The sequence below is a fragment of the Nicotiana sylvestris genome, chromosome 9 (assembly GCF_000393655.2).
Source record: "Nicotiana sylvestris chromosome 9, ASM39365v2, whole genome shotgun sequence".
Lineage (NCBI taxonomy): Eukaryota > Viridiplantae > Streptophyta > Magnoliopsida > Solanales > Solanaceae > Nicotiana > Nicotiana sylvestris.
The window spans coordinates 158,975,998-158,998,607 of record NC_091065.1 but is presented as its reverse complement, the minus strand read 5'-3'; the positions used below and the strand labels follow the sequence as shown (position 1 = coordinate 158,998,607).

Here is a 22,610-nt window from a genome sequence, read left to right as displayed (position 1 = left end):
TATGTAACCACTATGGAAACAATAGGCATTTTAAAGAAAATTGCCAGGCCAGGGTTTAGTCTGCTCAAAAGAACAAAGCATTTACTGATAGAGTGACTACTAGCAAAGGATCAGGTCCACTCGCAAAAAGTAGATGCTACTTGCGTGGACTAGGAAATCCCTCATTCATCCTTTTTATAGTAATAAGGGACCCAATCTAGTTTGGGTTCCTAAATCTAACCCTTGATGTGCATGTGCAGGGAGCAGTGAGAGGAAGCAGACTACGATGGACTATGGACAATGGATGCCTAAAGCATGCAGCTGAAAACATCATGAATTTCTTCTCACTAAAAGCCCTGTAGGAAAGGAATGTATCCTTGAGAAGAAAGTAAAGGGTACATTATCAATGAATTAAAAATCAGAAAGGTTCCTTTGGCACTCGAGTGGGAAAGTCCAGTATGTAAATTGCCTAAAAAGGTGCAGTCACCAATCTGATAACTCGCCAAGTAGTCTCAGTGGAAAAAAGAAATAAGAACAGTCACTCCTGCTAGTCATTAATCTCCACAAGCTGGCGGCATGATATGAGTGAAGTCGCAACCATGGCATGAAGGATTGGTATATGCAAACTTCTCACCTCCGAATAAATTAACTCAACCGGACATGGTCAGCGGTCTGCCAAACTCAATTGTCACCTGGACATGAGTTCACAATAATTATGGAGGAGGGGGAGAAGGGATCATGCACAATTTCCCAACACCAAGTACTCCATAGCAAAATGGCGTAGCTGAAAGAAAAGAACGGAACTAGAAAATGCTTCATAGACAACGCTCATCGCCTATGGAATTGCCAAGAAATTTTGGGCAAAAGGAATGAATAAATCTCTCTACTTTAGGAAAAGGTGTCAAACCAGGTCCATCCTAAATCAAAACTCTCCAGGAACTGCCAATTGGAAGAAAATGCCTTGTTCCTGACAATTGGAAGGATCAGCTTGGGAAGCTCAATGGAAAAAGACGAGTGAAGGACTCCTTCTGTGGAACAACCCACAAAACAAGTCCACAAGGTCTCCAACAAAGGAAGCACTAAATGGCAGGAGATGCTCATGAGGTATTCAACAAGACACTCTCCCTTGCTAAGAAAGAAACCGTGAGGATCAATATGATGAACCAATCCCTGGGAAATATCTGAGGCTTCAAATAAGGAGGATGATAAAGTGAGCAAGATGAAGGAGACTGGCGAAAGACATCGCAACATCATCCTCCACGTCTCACAAAGAACCTGGTATGTCAGTTGCTACTACTGAAGCTAAAGGAATAAGTAAAGGTGCAGCTCATGGCACTACACAAGCAGCAGAACACAAAGCGTGGGGAAATCAAATTAACCTCCATATTTCTCTCTTCAACCAACTTTTGTCTAGAATTGGAAAACCAAAGTGCACCTGTCATGATTCATGCCTCATCTTCAAGGAGACAAGGAAGCAAAACGAAATGACCTAATCAACAACTGGAGAGAAATTGCAAACACATTGAAGGGTGAGATCCTCTTTTGAGAGTCAATATGAAGAAGGGATTGATCGATGGAAAGCATTGCAGAACAGAAGACCAAACTCCAGATATTTGCATCAAAGCCTCAAGTAGAGAATATTTCGGATAAATCAAGGTGAAGATAGGGTCACAAGAATCTAATAAAGAACCTGATCTTCCATCTGTTGGCTGTGTAAGACATCGTCAAGTAAAGGTAGCTAAAGTGTTTTCTGACCAAGCCTAACTCACATCAATACCATTGTAGGTAAACACGTATGACGATCATAGAAGCTAAAGGTACAGTTATGAACTGCAAGAGGGGAGCTGCTAAAACATTGTTCAAAAGATTGCCCTGGCATCAGGTTCCGGTATCTCAGGTTAGTAGTAATGTGCTTAATTCTGCATGCCCTTTATAAACAAAAAAAACATATAAATATTTTGTAATTCAGCTGCCACATCATCCGACTTTTCAACGTCTGTGTGTCATGTCTTCTCTGCCAAATCCTTTCATCCCCTCTGAATGACAACACTTCCCCACAAACCTACCACCATTTTCAGAACCTTCATCTCCCATGTATAGCTAGGATCTTCTTCCTATCTCTCTCTTTCTCTCTCTACTTGTCTACTAAGTACTCATCTAATGGCGATCGAACAATTTTCTCATTCCTCGCCATTAACACTGCTCCCACTTCTTCATTATCCTTGAAATCATTCCTAGAGCATCATTATCTCACACCTTCTACCTCCTTACACACTTCTGGTTCCTCCTCCACCCCTACATTTTTTCCATTTCTGATAAACCTTGTTTACCACTATTTTGAGAATCCTATGTCTAGTAAATCCTATAATCTCATCAAAGACCACACATGAGGTTTTACTCCTCGAGTATCAGAAGCACCTAAGGATGATCCTGACTATTACCTGAACTCCTCCATATTGGACTCAGTGACTCTCAAAGAGTCACCAGAAAAGGAAGCAGCTCATAATATCATGGCTATATTTGCTAAGAGTCTAATGGATGAAGGAGCATATCTCTCTTCTGAGTATCATGGGGAAGACATTCCATTCCTAGGAGATGTAAGAACCACAGCACTCCCCGAGTCCTTGGCTCATGAGATATTCTCAAAAAACCTTCTGATGAACCAGATTCACTTCCATGCAAACTCACTCTTGCACCTCCTGTTCATTCCAATCTCTTGGAGTCTTCCTCCAAATCACCCATCACCAGGTCACTACAGCAAGAGAATTTTGAATCCTCATTGAGAAAATTAAGAGGGGTGTCAAGGTAATGAAAAAGAGGAAAATGAATCCAAAGGATTTCATCAAGAGTGTGTCAGTAAATCAGATAGACAAAGATGTTTCTAGTGAACCTGGTTCCTTAGTGCAATAGTCTATAACAATTAAGGAAACTGTTGAGAAATAGAAAGGGTCATCCGTGAAGTACATCAGCAAGTCTAAACGGAGTCAAACTGAGCTATCCATGTCTAAGGACAATACTGTGGGGACAGTTAGCTGGAAAGGAAAGTCCGCCAAAGGGACTAGCAAACAAAAAGGGGAAACAGTTAAGGAACCTGGTTCAACAAGGTCCTTGACCTATGATGGTGTTCAGTGGAAGCAGAGATTAAGAACTCAAAAGGTGTTATGGGGCCGAACATTTGATCCAGCAATTTTGGAGATGGCAGGCATGATACAAATTCCGGAGATTGTTGAATTTCCACAATGGGAACACCTGTTTGAAGGGAGCATGCCTCTGGTGTATGAAGATACAGTGCAAACCTTCTACGCATCTCTCTTTAATGTTGAGGGGGATCACATCTGTGCGCTTGTAAATGGAGTGGATATTGTACTTGAGCTTCAACATTAGGAAAAATTCTCAGAATTTCGTGTGAAGGTGTGTCCTCAGTTAAGGATGTCTGTGGAATAAACTTTCGGAGAGCTATCATGAAAGAGCAAGCTATTCAATAAGGGGAACAGGTCCATAAGAAGGTATTGCTTTCTGAGCACCAGCTTCTCTTTGAACTGGTTAATAAAGTACTCTTACCCCGCTTTGAGGGATGTTCCATTGCTACAAAATCGGATTTGGTCCTGATGGAAGCGCTTGATGAGTTTGTACCAATCAATTTGCCAATAGTCGTGATAGATCATATGCAGAAGGTGGCAAATTTTAAGGGTGGAAATCATGGGTTACCTTAAGGTTTTCTCCTCACTCAAGTGTTCAGATTCTATAAGGTTCCCTTGGGAAATCCCAGATTGGGCATACGCAAGCAAACCTTCTCTGAGACCACTCTAGAAGAATGTGAATGTATAAAAAATTTGGTGGAAGCATCTCGACCATCTCTCAGCTAATAAATGCTCAAAATGTAGCCTCCGAGGAAATAAGAAGGCCGAGGGTTAGAAATGTCATACTGGAAACTCAGCTTAGCCAAGCAGCTAAGGGACCTGATTCTGTACATGAGGAGGTTTCCCAACTGAGAAAGGAAAACGAGAGACTTCGGGCTCAATTACTTGAAGAACAACTGGCTGCAAATGTTAGACTAGACCTGGTTCTCAAAACCATTGTTATCTCTTCCTCCAAGCCTCCTTCCTTTAGTGTTCCCTAGGATCCTCCCTAGTGTCAAGCTATTTTTGCTCCAACATCTTGTGGATGCTATTTTACTTTTGTTTATGTGTAGCCGCAATAACACCAGTTTTATATGTATGTTGTCTTTAGCCTTTTTTAAAAGTATGTATGTGCGTAGTTCAAGTTTTTGCCCAATTCACCAAGGAATATTTTGGTTGCTTTTGGTGGATTGCTTACTACTAGGTTGGATAGGATGTAAACCTGTTGAGGCACCCTTTGTTACTATTGGACAAATTTTGAACTTAACCATTACTGATCATGTCTTGCTCAGTCCAATGTAAACATTAATAAAATAGTTCCCTTTTTTTGCGTGTACAATAGTGTGCTCCTCCGACTTCTCTTTTCTGTCATGTTGTGTGCACATATGTGGCATGAGCTAGCTGTGTTAGACTTCTTTATACGTATTACCTACTCGTGCTCTTCGACATACTTGTTCTTTTTAATGATGCCATAATGGGGAAAAGAAGCGGGAGGTTGATGGGGTAATATAGCGGGAGGTTGAGGGGGTAATATGCTTGTGATCAAAAAAGGGGGAACTAAAAATCACAATGAGGGAGATCTAAGATTAAGGGGGAACTGGCATCTCATCTGGTTAATTCTGATCTAAACAAATGTTTTCCATGCCTAAGTTTGTCATCATCAAAAAGGGGAAAATTGATGGGTTTTCAATGTCTTAGCTTTATGCTTCTTGTGTTTTGATGATCTAACAAACTTGTTGTGAATAACCAGATAGAGAACCTTGTCCCACAGGATACACATCTCATGTGAACTGTTCGAAGTCTTAAAATCTGTGAATGGATGAACGACCACATGGAGGAACACAACAAGGACCTGATGCCCTGGTCCCTTAGGGTTCTCCGACAAAAGCACAAGTCAGTGACTATACGCAACCAATATAAATAGAAACACAATAGAGACTTACTCCCTTGGGGTTCTCTGACAGAAATACAGGTCAAGTGCACAACTGGAACTTAGCAGAAGAAAGTGACCATCTGGCAACTGTTACAGATGAGGAACGCAACTAGGACCTGGTCCGTTGGTGTGTCCTGACATAAGTACAAAGTCCACTATCCAGCTGGAACGCAACTGCCCAGAAGTGGCTGTGCAGACAGTGCAGCAGTCACTTCTCACTGGGAACAAGTACACCAAGAGTTGACATCACTATCCATTGTGATAGCTTTTGTGATAAAACAACCTCGTGTAAGACACACCATCACTTGTACACTCAGTGATATTCTCTCAAGAAGAAAAAGCATTCATCCGGCATTGAAGTCACTGGTGTGTCAAGAACAAGAAGACAACTCCACTAAGGATCGGTTTCTAAACAAGCTTTATGTACATCCATAGTTGAGTTGTAATCTTGTTAATTGTTCAACATTGTAATTCCTAGTTTGCTTTCTTAGATGCGTTGTCTTAGGAACAAACCAAATTCGTAAACTTTAGAGTTTATGTTGTGACTGGGAATAGTCATAAGTTAAATCCTATGTAACTAGGAGAGTTAGAGAGTGGCTTATGGTGGTTGCACCAGAAGTTAGTTTGATGTCTTTGCAATAGGGTATTTTCAAAGTGGCTTGTAATAGGTAGATTACAAGTCAGTAGAGTTAAAAGCCTAAAGGGTAGGTCGTGGTTTTTTGATCCCCTTGTTTGGGATTTTTCCAAGTAGAAAATCTCTTGGCTTTTTTACATTCAGTCTTTACTGCATTCTACGTATCAGTCTCATAGAGGACCAGGTACTCTATAGGTTGGTGGACGCATATAAGCTGACAGAAGGAATGACCGATTTCAAAAGGGTATTCATAAAAAAGCACAGTATCCCGGTCTATGGACCTCCACGAGGTCCCTCCACGCCGGAACCATCTCGATGTGAGAGGGAATGCTATACTTGGTACGTAATTCATTTATATGGGCCTGCTTAGTTTCAGATATTACCGGGGTGGGAGTAGGAGCAGGGTCCTTGAGAAAGTCACTTAGAGACATGGGATGTCTCGATAACAACTCATCTATAGTGGGAAAACTATCCCCAGCCATCACGTCCTCACCACCAGTAGGAAGCGCCACGGATAACGGAGTAGCGTCAGATCACGTGATCGATGTGTTCTAGGAATGTCTATGGAAGGACATGTGCTAATAAAATGAGAGAGACCAAGAACAATGAACAGGAAAGAGGAAATGAAGCAAATCATAGAATCAAAGCAAAAAATGCGAAAGAGAATGATCAGAAGAGAAATGGACAAGAGTTTTTGAAAAAACAAACCCTTCCCCTATTTATAGGGTTGGGTGGCGCCAAAATCGAAGCGAAAAGGCTTCCCGTGGCAGCAAAACCAAAGCGACATGCCATCAATATCTGCCTTGAGAAGATATGCAAGGATGATGCACGTGAAGTGACGTCACTTCCCAAATAGAACACACCGCCCAGGGTATGGCGAATTGCATCGTTCTTCTGTCATCGGCCAAAATCGTTATGGTTTGCAGATCAAATTTCTTTGTAAGTATGGAAGATGTCCACTTATCAAGGACTACCCAGGTCGTGACCTCGACAAGCGGAGGGAATAACTGAATAGGTCGAAATTTGGACGACCACGGCCGTTACCGAGTGAAGCAAAGAGCAAGGTCCTTACGATGCAGCGTCCTTCGATCGTTATGAAGGGTGACAACTAACAGTGGTTAGAGAATTCACGGTGTCTGTAGTCGTGTTAGCATGATAGGGAACAATAGAAATATGTCTTTCGAATATTCCTTGTGTTGTACCTTTTTTAGGGTAAAAAGGGAGGATTGTCCCCTATAAAAGGGAAGAGAACACTCTTTAAAAAAGGGGCTTTTGGCTTATTACAAAAAAAAACCTTATAGCACCCTTGGTATTGATTAATTGCATTCATTGCTATATTCTCTTGCATCTGAAATTCTCGCATTTTTGAATAATCATTTGGTTCCTGATCACACCCAACTCTAGTCCTAAAAAGGATAAGCGGTCGCTGCAAATATAATCCGGTCTAAAAGTCTGGAGTCGAATCCCACAGAGAACTAAGGTTTAGCTACTATTGTTCAATATCACCAAGAGGACAAGCTCGAATAACTTTTAAGTTAATTAAACTAATTAACTAATAATTATCAAAAAGAAATAGAAATTCATCAACTAAAGAAAATAAGGGTTGGAGATAAGATTAGGAGGTCTAGAGTTATGATTTTCCCAATTGTTGGAATCCTTCTCACTTGTCTTCTATACTTTCGCCTAAGTATTCTCTACTGATCGTGAGTAATTTGGTTGTCGTAATTCTCTCTCGAGCAACTACCACAATTTACTAGATGTATTCTCTCGAACTACACTAGCTGATACTAATTCACCTCTCACTACGATCGCACTAAGGTTTCGTTATCTCTAATCCCGCCTTTAAACCCTCCGTATTGATCTCTCACATACGTTAGGAGTGATGTTTTTCAACAACTACCTAAATATGTACTCTCTCTCGAGCAGTACACACTAAATAGGCACAGTCAATTGATGCCCATTCAATCAACAGCAACAGATACGTAGTTGAATAAATAGATAAATTCAAAGGCTATATTATATTAAAACATAATAAGAATTCATCCTACAAAAGGTTCTATCAAAACTCTAGATAACAAATTAGCTATTCAAAAAAGTATATGAAAACATAATACTCAAATCCATAACCAACAATAAAAATAGGAAAAAAAAGAAGGGGAAAAACTCGTAGTTGAATCTTTCTCCTTGCTCCTAGCATATACTTGCCTCCAAGGGTGTTGTCTAACCCTAAAGTAGTGTCTCCTCCCCCTAAAATTTGTGTTTTAAGATGTATTTATATCACTTAGGATTGATGAGGGGCGAAATTTTTCAATCCAACTTCGGATGGAAGAAGCTGGAATCTACGTCTGCCTTCGCGTCTAGACGCGGACTTTGACGCGGATCCAACTTTTGAAATTCTTCCATTTCCCAAAGCTCTCCATGCCTTTGCTTCGCTGTTTTGTGCCTTGACATTTCTCCTTTTTCACGTCCGACCTCGTGCCACGCATGAGAATAGACGAGCTCCCATTTCTTTAATTTCTTCTTTTTGTGTCGAATTGTCATCTTTGATCATTTATCATCCAAACTCGTTCTTACACATAAGAAACACATAGTGAGTATATTTCACTTCAAAAATCATGTAATCTCGCGCGACACACACAAGAATTAATATGCAAATATACTCAAAAATATGTACTTTTCACCATTTATCACCACCCCACACTTAAACTCTTGCTCGTCCTCGAGCAACTTAAAATTAAGCGCATAGGCAAGAAATAACTTTCAAAATATACTCAATCATCACACCATTAACAACGGTTTATATCAACTCTTAGAACCCAACATATATGATCTTCATACATTTCTCAAGTTCTAAACTCATGCAAAGAGTATTTAAAATATTTGTTTGACTCTTCTAACATCCTAGCCTCAAAAATTGACTCCACTACATTCTTCTTTGTGACTCGCTTCTTGTGCAAACTAAAGATACGAGTTCCTTACCAATCCACTGTAAAGCATGTGCCCTCACCATCAGAATAAGGAGAGTAATTAGTCCGCACACTCAAATATGAATTCAAGTATAATTTAAGGACTCAAAGAATGAAAGAATTCACTCACTCTCGCAAAGTAACTCTTATGCCATGCAAGTTAGTACCATAAGCTTTCCCATAGTGTAAGTCTCTACTAATTTAAGCTTGTAAAGTTTAGGATCAGGTAGGACTTTATAGGTTGTAATGTAGGCTAAGGGACGGGCAGGATATATTTGAGAAAATAGTGACTAACCCTCATAAGCACTTTAATACACTACACTTCACTTTTAAGAATACCTTCTTGTCATGACCAATTCGATGTCTTGCCATGGAACCATGCACATTTACGCCCTTCTTCATTAAGCACATCAACATATAGATATTTACTTGACAAAGATCTGGAGGTGTTATTCATTTTTTTTCTTTTTCTATAAGTCTCCTTAATTTGGTATTTTCTGGGTAGTATTTTTTTTATACACAAGTGCACCTTTTTCGCCTTTATATGGTTCCACTCAAAAGTTCCCCAATCTCTTTATTTGCTCTTCTAGCTACTGAAGTGCTTTCGGAGGTAAAGGTTCAACAATATTTGATTAACAACAAAGGGGGTTGAGCTTGTAATGTGGTTGCCAAAGAAAAGGTTTACAGGCTCAAAAGGGTTGACTACGGATACTATTAGCACTGATAGGCAAATAGATTGAAGGATCAATCAAAGAAATGCCTATATCATTTCCTAAACTCACAAGACTTTATTGCGCTTCGACTCACACACGTGGCAAGTTCTAGACTAACAAGGGATGACACGGAGTACAAGTAAAATCTCACCTCACACAATGCGACATGACTTACTCGGGATGGCTCAGACCCCACTCTCACGTTAAAGCAACTAGCACAGTCATGAAATAATCCAAACACTAGGAAGTAACAACAGGAGTCAATAGACGAGCCCAAACGTCAAAAGAAACACATATATTCTCAAGGCATATGGTTACAAGAATAAAGAAGAAAGTACTCAGTGCAAATGCTCCAGCTCTAAGCCCCAACATAAAATATGTCAAAAAGCATAGATACTCAAGTTCTTCCCATTCCATTATCAGTTGAAAAAAAATCTTTTTGTATTTTTCTTTAAACTTTAAACCCTCAAGAAAACTGTCTAGGAAGTCCATCATTGGGAAAAGTCCAAAACTTTTTGAAAATTCTACTTGAAAAAAAAACTACTTCTCGGTTCAAATGTCATCCCTTGGAAAAGAACCGTGGCCATAAGAAAAACCAAGAGGGATTATTTCTACCTATTTTTTTTTCTTTTTTTTAACGCGCATAAAATAATACAACTAACATAGAAAACTACCCAAACAGTCTCTTAACCCCACACTTAAAAGTGTGCATTATCCCCAATGCACACCATAAATAACAAGAGGGTGACAGAAACTCTCTGGTAGGCCAAAGGCTGAAGCATCAACAACTCATGGGATACTCAGACTTCTCCCAAGCTTGGTCCTTCGTGCGGGTGCCTCACCCTTAGTTCCAACCACCTGGTTTGTTGTTGCATCCTTCCAATAGCTTTGCTTTCTATGCTCCTAGAAAATCAAAAATTGACACTACAAAAATAATACAATTAAAAAAATAATAATAAAAAATAAAATAAAGAAGTAAAGTTAGGTTGCCTCCCAACAAGCGCTTGATTTTACGTCGCGGCACGACGTGCATCACTTTCTGCCTCCACTTTGAGCTTATTAATTGAACCCCAAGTTTTGCTTCAAGCTTATGATTATGCTCTTGGGGCAGTACAAATTCTTGCGAGCCAAAAATTAGATAAAGTCTTATACATTTTTTGGCTCTCGACCGAGGAGTTTCACCTTGCCTAGACGACCTTGAGAATTTCAAAATATAAGGCTCATCTACCTCTTCCTTTGACTCCTTTTTATGCTCGTAAAGATCCATTCTCTTTTCACCATCCGAACATAATATAGAGAAGTGTTTGAAATGAGGTCCAACGCGCTCAAATACATGAACTTCATGATTTTTGACCTCCTCTACACCAATCACACTAGAGTCAACTAAATTTGTATCTTTAATGTCCTTGGCTGACTCTAGTATTACTTCTTGAACATTAGCATCCTCAAATTCTAGTTGGATAGATTGTTGGTGTTCTACTCTAACCTCCTCCATTAGCACCTCAATTTCAGTGTCTAATTCATGCTCTTCTTGACTACTATCCCCAATATTGACTTGTTGAGCATTAAATGCTTCCACTAGTTGACTCATTTGTGCCTCCAGGTTGCGAATAGTAGCATCATGCCTTTCTATCTGCATCTATCTTTCATCATTTTGTTCCACAAAGTACTTTAGCATATCCTTGATCTCTTTTAGGTTATCATCCTCGGGTTCTTTGTTCCTATTAACTTCACAAGAAAAAGTAGAACCACCAATGTAAAGGGTTGGGGAAAGATAAGAAATATAAGCACAACCATGAAAGTGACCATCTCGACCACCACACATATCACATACATTCCACACATAAGATTGAATTGGTGTACATAACTCACTCTCGGGAATATTTAGACTATTTTGACCAATGTGGCTTCCACCATGATTCACACAAGGAAGATCAACTGTAGAATTACCAATATCAAATTTCTCATAATTCCAGGATGCCATGTTTCTAAAATTAACAAGTAAAACAAAAATTTTAAAAAAAATCAAATACAACAAAACAAAAATAAAAGTTCAAACTTGTAACCTAGCAATATGTACAGCTATAACTACACCGTTAGTTCCCCGGCAACGGTGCCAAAATTTGATCACGCCCAACTCTAGTCCTAAAAAGGATAAGCGGTCGATGCAAATATAATCCGGTCTAAAAGTCTGGAGTCGAATCCCACAGAGAACTAAGGTTTAGCTACTATTGTTCAATATCACCAAGAGGACAAGCTCGAATAACTTTTAAGTTAATTAAACTAATTAACTAATAATTATCAAAAAGAAATAGAAATTTATCAACTAAAGAAAATAAGGGTTGGAGAAAAGATTAGGAGGTCTAGAGTTATGATTTTCCCAATTGTTGGAATCCTTCTCACTTGTCTTCTATACTTTCGCCTAAGTATTCTCTACTGATCGTGAGTACTTTGGTTGTCGTAATTCTCTCTCGAGCAACTACCACAATTTACTAGATGTATTCTCTCGAACTACACTAGCTGATACTAATTCACCTCTCACTACGATCGCACTAAGGTTTCGTTATCTCTAATCCCGCCTTTAAACTCTCCGTATTGATCTCTCACATACGTTAGGAGTGATGTTGTTCAACAACTACCTAAATATGTACTCTCTCTCGAGCAGTACACACTAAATAGGCACAGTCAATTGATGCCCATTCAATCAACAGCAACAGATACGTAGTTGAATAAATAGATAAATTCAAAGGCTATATTATATTAAAACATAATAAGAATTCATCCTATAAAAGGTTCTATCAAAACTCTAGATAACAAATTAGCTATTCAAAAAAGTATATGAAAACATAATACTCAAATCCATAACCAACAATAAAAATAGGAAAAAAAAGAAGGGGAAAAACTCGTAGTTGAATCTTTCTCCTTGCTCCTAGCGTATACTTGCCTCCAAGGGTGTTGTCTAACCCTAAAGTAGTGTCTCCTCCCCCTAAAATTTGTGTTTTAAGATGTATTTATATCACTTAGGATTGATGAGGGGCGAAATTTTTCAATCCAACTTCGGATGGAAGAAGCTGGAATCTGCGTCTGCCTTCGCGTCTAGACGCGGACTTTGACGCTGATCCAACTTTTGAAATTCTTCCATTTCCCAAAGCTCTCCATGCCTTTGCTTCGCTGTTTTGTGCCTTGACATTTCTCCTTTTTCACGTCCGACCTCGTGCCACGCATGAGAATATATTTCAATATCTTTTGAGTCAAATAAGAGGTACTATATATATGTTGCTGAAGACAGATATGTCCATGAATCCACGTGAGTCGCTCCCTTTAATTCAAGTAAAGATTTAAGAACAATAGCTAATACTCTTTACAATTTCCAACGGTTGAAGTAATTTTAATTATGGAAAGCCTTTTTTTCTTTTTAATTCCCATATTAGAAGCAAAAATTTTACTATTAATAAAGAGTTCTTACGCTATCCGATCATTTTAGCTTGTTGGCCCGCATGTTACTTATCTTATCTTTATGTTACTAGTTTTTCTTATATAATCACTTGCAATTTTATTTTAAGTGATTTAGTAGTGTATATTTATTTTATCAGTGTAACGTGAAACTCAAAGAAAAATATCTACATTTGTTAGTTGTTACCCCTGCATTTCACCTTATGTTTCGATGATTCCTGTTATCCTTCCTCCTTCCTCCCCTACCCCCCCCCCCCAAATAGAAGGAGAGAGAGAATTTAAACTTTATAATATTTAAATTTTAAGATTATGTAACGACATTAGGTGTTTAGTAATTAAATTAAGAATTTAAATTTGAACATATATCATGAATATTTTAATATAAATACAGAATTTTACCGAAATTACTGAATTCGACCTAACCCACAGACTACCTTCTAGCTCCTCCTTTACCCCAAGTTTTTACTTACTTTCACCCACCTCTCCTACCGAAACAGCACCCCTACACCCCTATCCAAAATAAAAAAGAAAAAAAAAAAGAAAAAAAAATTCCTTCCTCCCCACACAAAATTGTGCATACAAACTCGATTTGCTCGCTGCATACTTGTGTGGTGACTGGTGGAGTGGTGAGGGGCAACAGTAAAAGTGAACTGCTATAGTAAAAACTAAAAAGCAAAGAAAACTGACTATGTAAAGGGAAGAATCTAACTAATCGTGCAAGAGATTGACAACCTTTATTATTTTTCAAAGTGTGCAACACTAAAAGTTGTTATTGTGCTACAAAAAAGGTCACAATTTCAGTCCTAAAAACATTCTCATGATAACTATAAAGTAAGACGACATAATAGACATGATCATACCCTTCCGTGAATCTCGACGGTTAAAAAAGTTTAGGGCACTAAATTACTTTTTATGTCATACTCCTTCAGTCCCAAATTAACAATCACATTAACTAATAAAAATTATGCGAGAATAATTATCACTTTGGTATTTTTAAAACTAAATTTGCTAGTAATTATATTTTATTATACCCTTAATATTAAAGAAGTAGTTCTTTTTAATATTGCTAAATTTTGGAAAAAAATATATTAAATAGGGGTAACTTCTAAAAATAATTGTCTCAACTTATATGTCATTTTAGATGTTCAAGACAAAAGTAATTATTTTTTTCCTATTTATCCTTAATAATAATTGTTCTTGAAGATGTAGATAACACACAAATAGAATAAATATTCAATGAAGAAGGATTATATCTTAAGACATAAATAAAGATAAAATAGTCCAAAACTCCTTCAAATTAATGTTTTGTTGCGATAGATAATTTAAAATGGAGGAAATATATGTTGTATTTATTATTTTTCTAATGGACATGAAAAAAGTTAAAGCGATAAATAGAATTTAATTTGGACCAAGTAGGGGAGGTTTATGAATTGGTACTAAACAATAGATCAACCTATCACCAAAATAATAGATCAACCGATCACCAATCAACATCGAAGCAGCTCAACTTCGTAGTTTGTACCCCCCTAACAATATTCATTAACCAAGATGTATTTTAAATTGTACATTTTTTTTAACTAAAAGGAATAAAGGTGTGATTCTTTTGACTCTTTTCTCCACCATCCTCCTCTCACATCTCTCTGATTTTAAAAAACAGAGCGAATAATATCAGCATCTTTGTAAGTATTATATTATGTTATATAATCATTAAATGTTAACACTGTTTAACCAATACATAATCATGTGACTATATAATAATATGAATAAACAAAAAGGGAAGGTTCTAGTGTTTAATTATACATATTAAAATCAATGATGACGTCCCAGATGATGAAAATGCACCTCATTATTAAATTCATCTATCACTCAACTTATAATATACTATAAAATTGGAAGTTGGATTATCATTGTTTCACATCTGGATCCATTAATTAAATCTTTAATGCTTAATTAGGGTTTAAGCACAGGCATCAAGATATTTTTTTCTCTTACTTAGTACTACGTACAATCTTCAGTGGAAGTACTATTATGGGAAAGATATAGTACAAGTAATTAATAGTCTATTTTAATACGTCCTTTGAAAACATTAGGGTTTAGGTTAAGTCCCTCTCAACATAATTGCCAAAGGACAACCACGACTGTGACCTTTCATTGCCATCCGTTTATACTCCTGTATCATTTTATACAACGTCTTTGATTGTGTACAATTTTTTTTTTTAAGTTTAAATACATCCCAAAAGAAGCTAAACTTGTGATCACAAATATACTATTTACATTTCAATAGTTATAAAAACATGTCATTAAGAATAATATAACCTGCTAGTCATAAGAAAGGTTCTTATACGTATTAGGAATTTTATTGCGACTTATACTTTCACACTTTAATTGAAGGTAATATATGTGCCAGTACTTAGCATAAAAAAATTTGGACTATTTCTCGATTAACTCATTGCCCTCCAGATATCTTGGATTTGAGCATCTATGGGTCACTTTTTATTTTGCTTTTCTTTTCCCAAGAATTCATTAGTACTGTACCAATATTGTAGGCTAAGAAAACAATATTTTCTTTTTATTTTGTTTCCAAGAGTTATTGTTTATTACTCCACAAATACAAGCTAATTTGTCTAATCGACTATGAATGAGTTTATACTTTCTAACAGAACATTGGATTTTCTTAAATGAGAAATGGACAAGAATCAGCGACTTTCCGTCATTACTCGATTAATATAACAAACTTTTAAACGAATACAGCTTTTGTCACAGGTCAAAAGAACAAAGACAAAAATAAACAAACAACAAGAAGAAATCTAGTAGAAAATCTTTCCTCAGTTAATTTGGACCAATAACAAAACTTTAATTTAAATATAAATTAAAAAAGAATACAAAAAATTAAGACTTTACTTTTCCAAAGAGTTGCCATTTCCCAAAACTTTTTTCCACCCTTTTTTTTCCATGGTTCCAAAAAATCAAGAACCCTGGTTAACATATACTACTACCAATTGTCTGTTTCTTTCGAGAGTATTAATAAAGAAGCTCAACTTTTTACTCTTTACAAAGCTTATAAAAGCAAATAGAGAAAATTAATGGTTAAGGGGGTCTCATAAAATTATGATGAAAGCCATTATTTTGAGACCAATTTTGAGGTCTTACTATCTGCTGGGGGAATCCTGATGATGCTGCAGCAGTTGCAAATATATGAGGAGGAATATTATTAGGGTACCATTCTTGAGAATTTGTGCCCCCAATTCGGCCTACATTACTGCTGCTTGGAGACGGAATCTGTATTGAGACATAGTATAATTCGGTAATCAAAGGTGCGCTCTCTAAAAATTTAAAATTTCAAATAAAATAGTCGCACAATTCAAAATGGTATTAGAGTATATAAGAGATCATGGGTTCAAATCTCAATGTGACTTGATAAGCAAAAAATATTTTCACTTGCTTTTTAGGTGACGGTGTCACACAAGTCTAACAATTTGTATTACTTTCTGGTATGTTTTGACATACTTGTTAAGAAATTCTGTATTATCATTATTCATAAGGGTTATTTAGTCGAGTATTAACTAAGTAACTCTCTATCTCTCCTCAAAATAAGTGATTTTTTGGATGTTTTTACACAGATTAAGAAATTCACATTTTAGCATTAATTAGCAATGAAATTGACCATATTAACCTTTACTATCTCACATAAACACTCCTGACACATATTCCAATACTATTTACTCCAAAGACAATGTAGGAAAAAAAATAATTAACTCATTCTTAAAATCTGGAAAAATCACTTATTTTGGACCACAAGAAAAAGACCAAAAAATCACTTATTTTGGACCGGAAGGAATTTTTTTTTTTGGGAGATTTTATAAATTGTACTATAGATTATTTATTGGAGTACGAGTAAATTTCGTAAAAAGAAAAGTAAAACCTTCTTGATTCCCTAAACTGACACCTATTTTTGATTGAGTCAAACAACATTTGAGAATGACGACAGCAAGTATTGTACAATAATTTAGACAAGTTTTAAAAACATATGGGATACATATATACAAAATCTTGCATATATGTACAGCCACTGTTGTATAATGATAGAGAACTGGGAACTCACTTGATATGAGCTGAACTGTCGTGGAAACACTTGAACCATATGGGATTCACCATCTCTAATAAATTGGCCAATTCTTTGCATTTCATTAATATTAGGCTGCAAAGAGCCTGGAATATTTAGATGCGTTTGGCTCAAGAGCTGCAAGGTTTCAGTTTCATTATACCCATCTCTTCTTTGGCCATCAAAACCGATTGGACTAGGTAGCTGCATGAAATTAAATCTTGATATATACGATTTTTTAAATACTACTACAAAAAGAGTCACATATGATAATACTCGATTTCAATATATACGCCAGTTCAAAAGAAAACCTCATAATCATTTGATAGGACGCAAACGAAGTTTGAAATATCAAAAATGAAGTAGTCGTCAACAGAAACGAAGTCAGAATTTAAATTTTATGGGTTCTAAATTCTAGGATAGCGACATAAGATGTTAGTAATTCGGTTCTGAATTTCATTTTGTACATAATGAAAGTTAATATCTTAATACATATAGAGTTTGGACAAAAATCACTTAGTTCGGCCAAACCCGTACTTCGGCTTCTAACTTTGCCTATGGCCATCAGAGGGAGATCAAGAATGTAACGTATGGGTTCCTGTAAAGCCAGAAATTTTTGCCCATACCACATATATATATTAAGAAATTTATCAAATATCTATTAAAATTTTCATTGAGAATCCAGTAATTATTGTTAAAGTTGTTATAGTCTTGTAAGAATCCATAAACTTCAAATGTTGAATCTGGTTCTTGCCGTCAGCGCGTATACCGTAAATAATGCAAGAAGTAAAGCTAGTAATATTATGTATGTACCTTAGACCTCGACTCTTGGTGCCGCCAATGGGCATCTAACTGCAAAGATGATGAATTTTGCCCCTTATTGTCCCCTATTTCTCGGCTGCTTTCCTTTGAGTTTGAACCTCCTAAGCTTAAGTCAAGATTGTGGTCGGCTGCATTATCGGCAGGTTCTGGAAAAAGTACATTTATCAATGCTTTGCGTAAGCTTTTACTTCAAAAATAATTAGTTTATATATACTGCCAGTGTAAATAATATGTTGCAATATTTAAGCAGAGACCGAGACCGAATGAAAAGCTAACAAATAAAAGAGTAATTTACCAGTTGAGTTAAGTTCATTTTCATAAATGCTACGATCAAAGTTAGTAACTGCATCCTTCCCATTACACTTGATAACAGCTTTATCATAAGCCCTATTAAAGAACAAAGTAAAGAGTGTAAACTTTAGCTCCCAACATTGAAAAATACTTAAAGGCCCTCACCCTCTAATAAGTTAGTAGTAGTAGTTTTATTTAGCGAAAAAAATACAACTAATTAATAGTAGAGAAAAAGAATAAATTAGGCACTGCAATTACACACCTGGCAGCTTCAACTTCAGTATCAAAGAGGCCCAAATAAACGTACCTGTTCGAAAATAATTCAATAATGAAAAGTCAATATAGCAAGCAAGGAATGGAATATTAATTGACAAAAGGGTGTCTTTGGTACGAGGAAAAAATATTTTTCAGAAAATGAGTAATTTTCTAGTAATCAAACACTAAAAATTAGTTTAACCAATTAAAAAGGAAAAAAAATGACTTTCTTCACTTGTATGTTTTCCTCTAGTAATCCATTGAAATAGTTTCTATATTTTAGAAAAATGTTCGATAGCAAAACAAAGTTTTCTTTGTTAAATATTTTCCTATTTTTCATTCGTACCAAATAAAATGAAATGAGGATAAGTTATTTTACTTTTTGCCTAAGAACTGTCCCATTCTAGCCTCCCATCTACCACATTTATGCAAAGTGACACCTCTATACTTGGAGCTTCCTCTAGGAAAACCAGTACTTTGTCTCCTCAGTACATGCACAAATTCTTCCTTGGTTAGATTGGTCATCTGTAACATACCCCAAAAAGATAAACAAATTGTTGAGAAAAAAAAGAATGTCAACAGTTACGTTTCCAATTTCATTGTGTCCACTAAATTTTGACACCAAAAATGTGAAGCAAACTACTGTTGATGATAAGGTAGGCAACTGTTTATGACAAGGCAAGTGTGAAATCTGAAGTACTCCAACCAGACAGACTCAAACATAGGCATGCTTTTTTAGTCTGCCGCACTCGATTAGAGGCCGATAGAGTTTAAGTTCTGGATACGCAATATAAATATATATGGAATAAATCACTTAACTTTTAAAAAATTTGTAACTTACTTATAATTTAAAATGTGCAATAATTAAGTTGAGAATAAAAATCTCAAGAATTAAATTCATCAAGTTTAAATTCTGAATTTGTGTCTGATCATGACCTACCTGTTTTAATTCTGCCTCGTAATCCTCCAAGTTAAAGTTTATGTCTGCCTCCACTCCCCGGAACTTGATTGCTGCTCTATCATATGCACTGTAACACAACAATCCCAATCTTAATTCTCCAAAACATTTAATTTTTAATTTTTGGATGTATTTGGTACGACGGAAGTCAAATATTTCTCATACGAGACACGTTCAAACTAACTTCCGTCGTACCAAATATATCCTTTATCTCGAAGACAAAGAAAATTGCAAAATTTACAGCCAAGAACCAAGAGCTCACCGTGCTGCTGCATGTGCCGTATCAAATCCACCTACACAGATGATACCCGAGGAAAATAAACCCCCGTTCACCAATATCAGATTGATCTTCAAGAACATAAACAATAGCAAAAGAATCTTGATACATTTAAAAACTTCAATTTAATTAAAAAATTTGAAAAAAAAAAACTTACCTAGATAAACTTGTTTCCCACAATCCCTGCACCAAATTAGCAAAGAAATTAAGTCTGGATAAATAAAATTCAGCTGGGACATGAACAATAGGAGAAAATGTTAATGAACAATATTAGGAAAATTTTTAAATTATATACACTGACAATAGAAAAAATTATATTGTGAATTTAAGTAACCGATTTTAGTGAGTTATTTATTCCGTTCTCTAGGTCATCATATTAGAGTCAACTTAATCGAACAGAGTAAAAATTCTCCATACTGTCCGGCATAAAGATACATTGTCAGAAAAGAAAAAAAAACTGATACTAACCATATGTGTGACTCCCACCGGCCAGTCCGCCGGTAAAAGGTAACACCACGGTACTGTGAACTCCTAGACCGTGGTCCACGGCGGCTCTTTTTAATTGGCTGTTGTTGCTGCTGAGTTACTGTAGGGTTTCCCACTATAGTGTTGCCACGTGGCTCCGATTGGCAAAATTTAACTCCAGCCCATTGAGCCCTCGGAAAATTTATGGACCCACCTCCCATTTCTGACTCATCAACCGGAAAAAACTGCCGAGTAACCGGCGGTTCACTCTCCGACGAGAAGTTGTCATCGTTAACTGAAAACCCAAATATTTTACTAGGTGTATTTCTCTTTTTCTTACCTTTTTCACCATCTTCTTCTTCCTCGGAATTATTACCTTCCTCAATAACCAAAGCTGATGAACTTGAATTTGAGACCGATCCGACCCGTTTACCTTTCTCATCAAGTTCAATGGGAGAAGAACAACCTTCTTCTGATTCATCTTCCATTCTTCGATTGGGAGAATCGTTTAGATTCCACATTTTTTCCTATAACACAAATAAGCTAAGAACGCAAAGTTACTGATCTCCTTATAAGGTCCGGAGGAGGAAGGAGAGTATAATTAATGGTTTAACTGAACACAATATTTTGATATAAGAATATGAAAATAAATGTGAAATCACTAAAAAATTGCCAAATATTAAACTATGCAACGGGTTCAATGGTAAGAATCTAAATGTCAGAATTAGATTCAGTGTAATGAAGGCGATATATAGACAAATCAAGAATGAATGGTTGCCGTGAAAGGGGTAGAAAAAGGGGTAGTTATAGCTCTTATTGCTATGGCTATGGTTTGTACAAAAACTAGTTTTTAGTTTCTGCCTAACCTATAAATATTCTTATGACCTGTTTTGCACGTTTGTCTAAATGGATGTGTATGGAAGAGTTGAATAGGAAATGGAGAAAAAAAAAGTGAAGATTTTTTGCTGAGAATTGAATGAACGTGAAAACGTACGACTTATAGAGATGTTAAGTTGTTGAGGAAAGGTTTTCAGAAGAGAGATGATAGATATGTCTCCTCTATTAACTAGTTGGAAGTTGTCCTAGTAGTATTAGTAGATTTTTTGTTTTGTTTTTGTGGGTGCTATTCACATTCATCTTTTAGCTGCTAATACAGTAGTAGACGAGGCTAGTTTGGGAAGAATAAGCCGGAAAAAAAAAACGTTAATAAAAGCACTCACCGGCCACCCCCTAGTTCTAGCTAGATGACTAGATCCCAATTCCTCAACCCAACTTTGCCCCGCCCCCTTCCCCTTGATGTTATGTGATCATGTTTAAGGAGAAGTTTTATTTTGTGTATCATACAACTGACAATAGTTGTATGAGGCTCTTTTTTGTCTCATAAATTTGTGGACCTCAATCTTACACTTTTGGGTCCACAAAACTGTAAGACAAAAAAGTTGTCTCATACAACTATTGTCAGTTGTATAAGACACAAAATAAAATTTTCCCTGTTTAAGTAAGAAGATGGAGTAATTTTTTTTTGAATATTTTATATAGTATATTATAATATTCGTGTGGTTATAAAATTTAAAATTTAAATATGTTATAACATTAGTGTGACCGTAAAATAAAAAATTTAAATTAAAATATTTTTAATTTAGAAAATGATCATTTCTTTTTTAACATACTAAGAAGGATATAGAATCACATTTATTGGTACAAATGCATTATCTTCTAATTTTCTAAAAGAAAAATACCCGTATCAAAAGTACCATGGAAAATGGAAAAATTTAAAGGTAAAAAATTTAACCATAAGAATGCATCATTTTTAGAGACAGGCTAAATAAACAATATCTCATACAATAAAATGGATGCTGGCAAGGGCGGCTGCGTAAAATTGGTGGCCTAAAGCCAAATTTTAATAAGAGCCCTATATTTTTTCTATTAGTACGTATCCACACATATATGCAAAAAAATTAATCTTGCCATTTTTTTCATACTTGTTGTTTATAGAATATCTTCTTAAATGACATAAAGTTTTTAACTTCACATAGTAATATTATTATTTATATTAAAAAGGAAAATTTAAATAAATGAGATATTAGACATGTATTTGCGATATGTTACCTTTGATGTTGTTGTAAAAAATATATTTACTAATATAAAGATTTAAGTAGTTTAATTCAAAGTTTAAAAAATATTTTTACTGTTTAAGAGTAGACACCTTTCTTTCTTTTTTACAACTTTTTTTGTTACTTTTTTATTTTTTTACAAACATTAATATTGTCTAATTTGAAATAAAATTATGAAATCCATTATTAACAATTTTGGGGGACCTAAATCAAAGCTTTACTAGTCTTCTACTAGAGCCACTTATCCGCCCCGTACATTCTCAATAAAATTTATAGGGTCTTACTTAAAATAAGGCAACTATGACAAGAGCATTAAAGGCAGCGAGTTTGTCATTCAGTTATCAAATGTGAATGAAGTTGGTTGAAAAGTACGTTTATAATGGGGCAGTAGTCTGTAAATAATTGTTGATTGTCAATGAGGGGCGGCTTAACAGAACTGATGACCTAAACCAAAATATATTAAAAAGACCCTGAAACGTCTTTTATAAAATTCATATAATATTGAGATACAAAAAAAAAACTTGATGAC

At 35.9% G+C, this 22,610-nt stretch overlaps 1 protein-coding gene across 1 annotated transcript; it reads right to left on the bottom strand.

Annotated features, from left to right (window-relative positions):
• Positions 1 to 15,483: 15,483 nt before the first annotated feature.
• LOC104218647 (floral homeotic protein APETALA 2) lies at positions 15,484 to 20,687 on the bottom strand. The gene is made up of 10 exons (XM_009769187.2): positions 19,971 to 20,687; positions 19,660 to 19,685; positions 19,488 to 19,518; positions 19,208 to 19,295; positions 18,647 to 18,792; positions 18,275 to 18,319; positions 18,017 to 18,108; positions 17,713 to 17,867; positions 16,900 to 17,103; positions 15,484 to 16,076 (listed from the first exon to the last, which is right to left on the bottom strand). The coding sequence occupies exons 1-10, from the start codon at positions 20,486 to 20,488 to the stop codon at positions 15,885 to 15,887; spliced, it is 1,497 nt and encodes a 498-aa protein (XP_009767489.1). The 5' UTR covers positions 20,489 to 20,687; the 3' UTR covers positions 15,484 to 15,884.
• Positions 20,688 to 22,610: the final 1,923 nt, after the last annotated feature.

Excerpts from the sequence above, each read along its gene's own strand:
- LOC104218647 (XM_009769187.2), bottom strand. The coding sequence starts at position 20,488 with ATGTGGAATCTAAACGATTCTCCCAATCGAAGAATGGAAGATGAATCA. Across the intron at positions 19,686-19,970 it reads CGGTGGGAGTCACACATATG|GGATTGTGGGAAACAAGTTT; the intron begins GTTAGTATCAGT and ends AATTTGGTGCAG. Across the intron at positions 19,519-19,659 it reads TGGGAAACAAGTTTATCTAG|GTGGATTTGATACGGCACAT; the intron begins GTAAGTTTTTTT and ends TCATCTGTGTAG.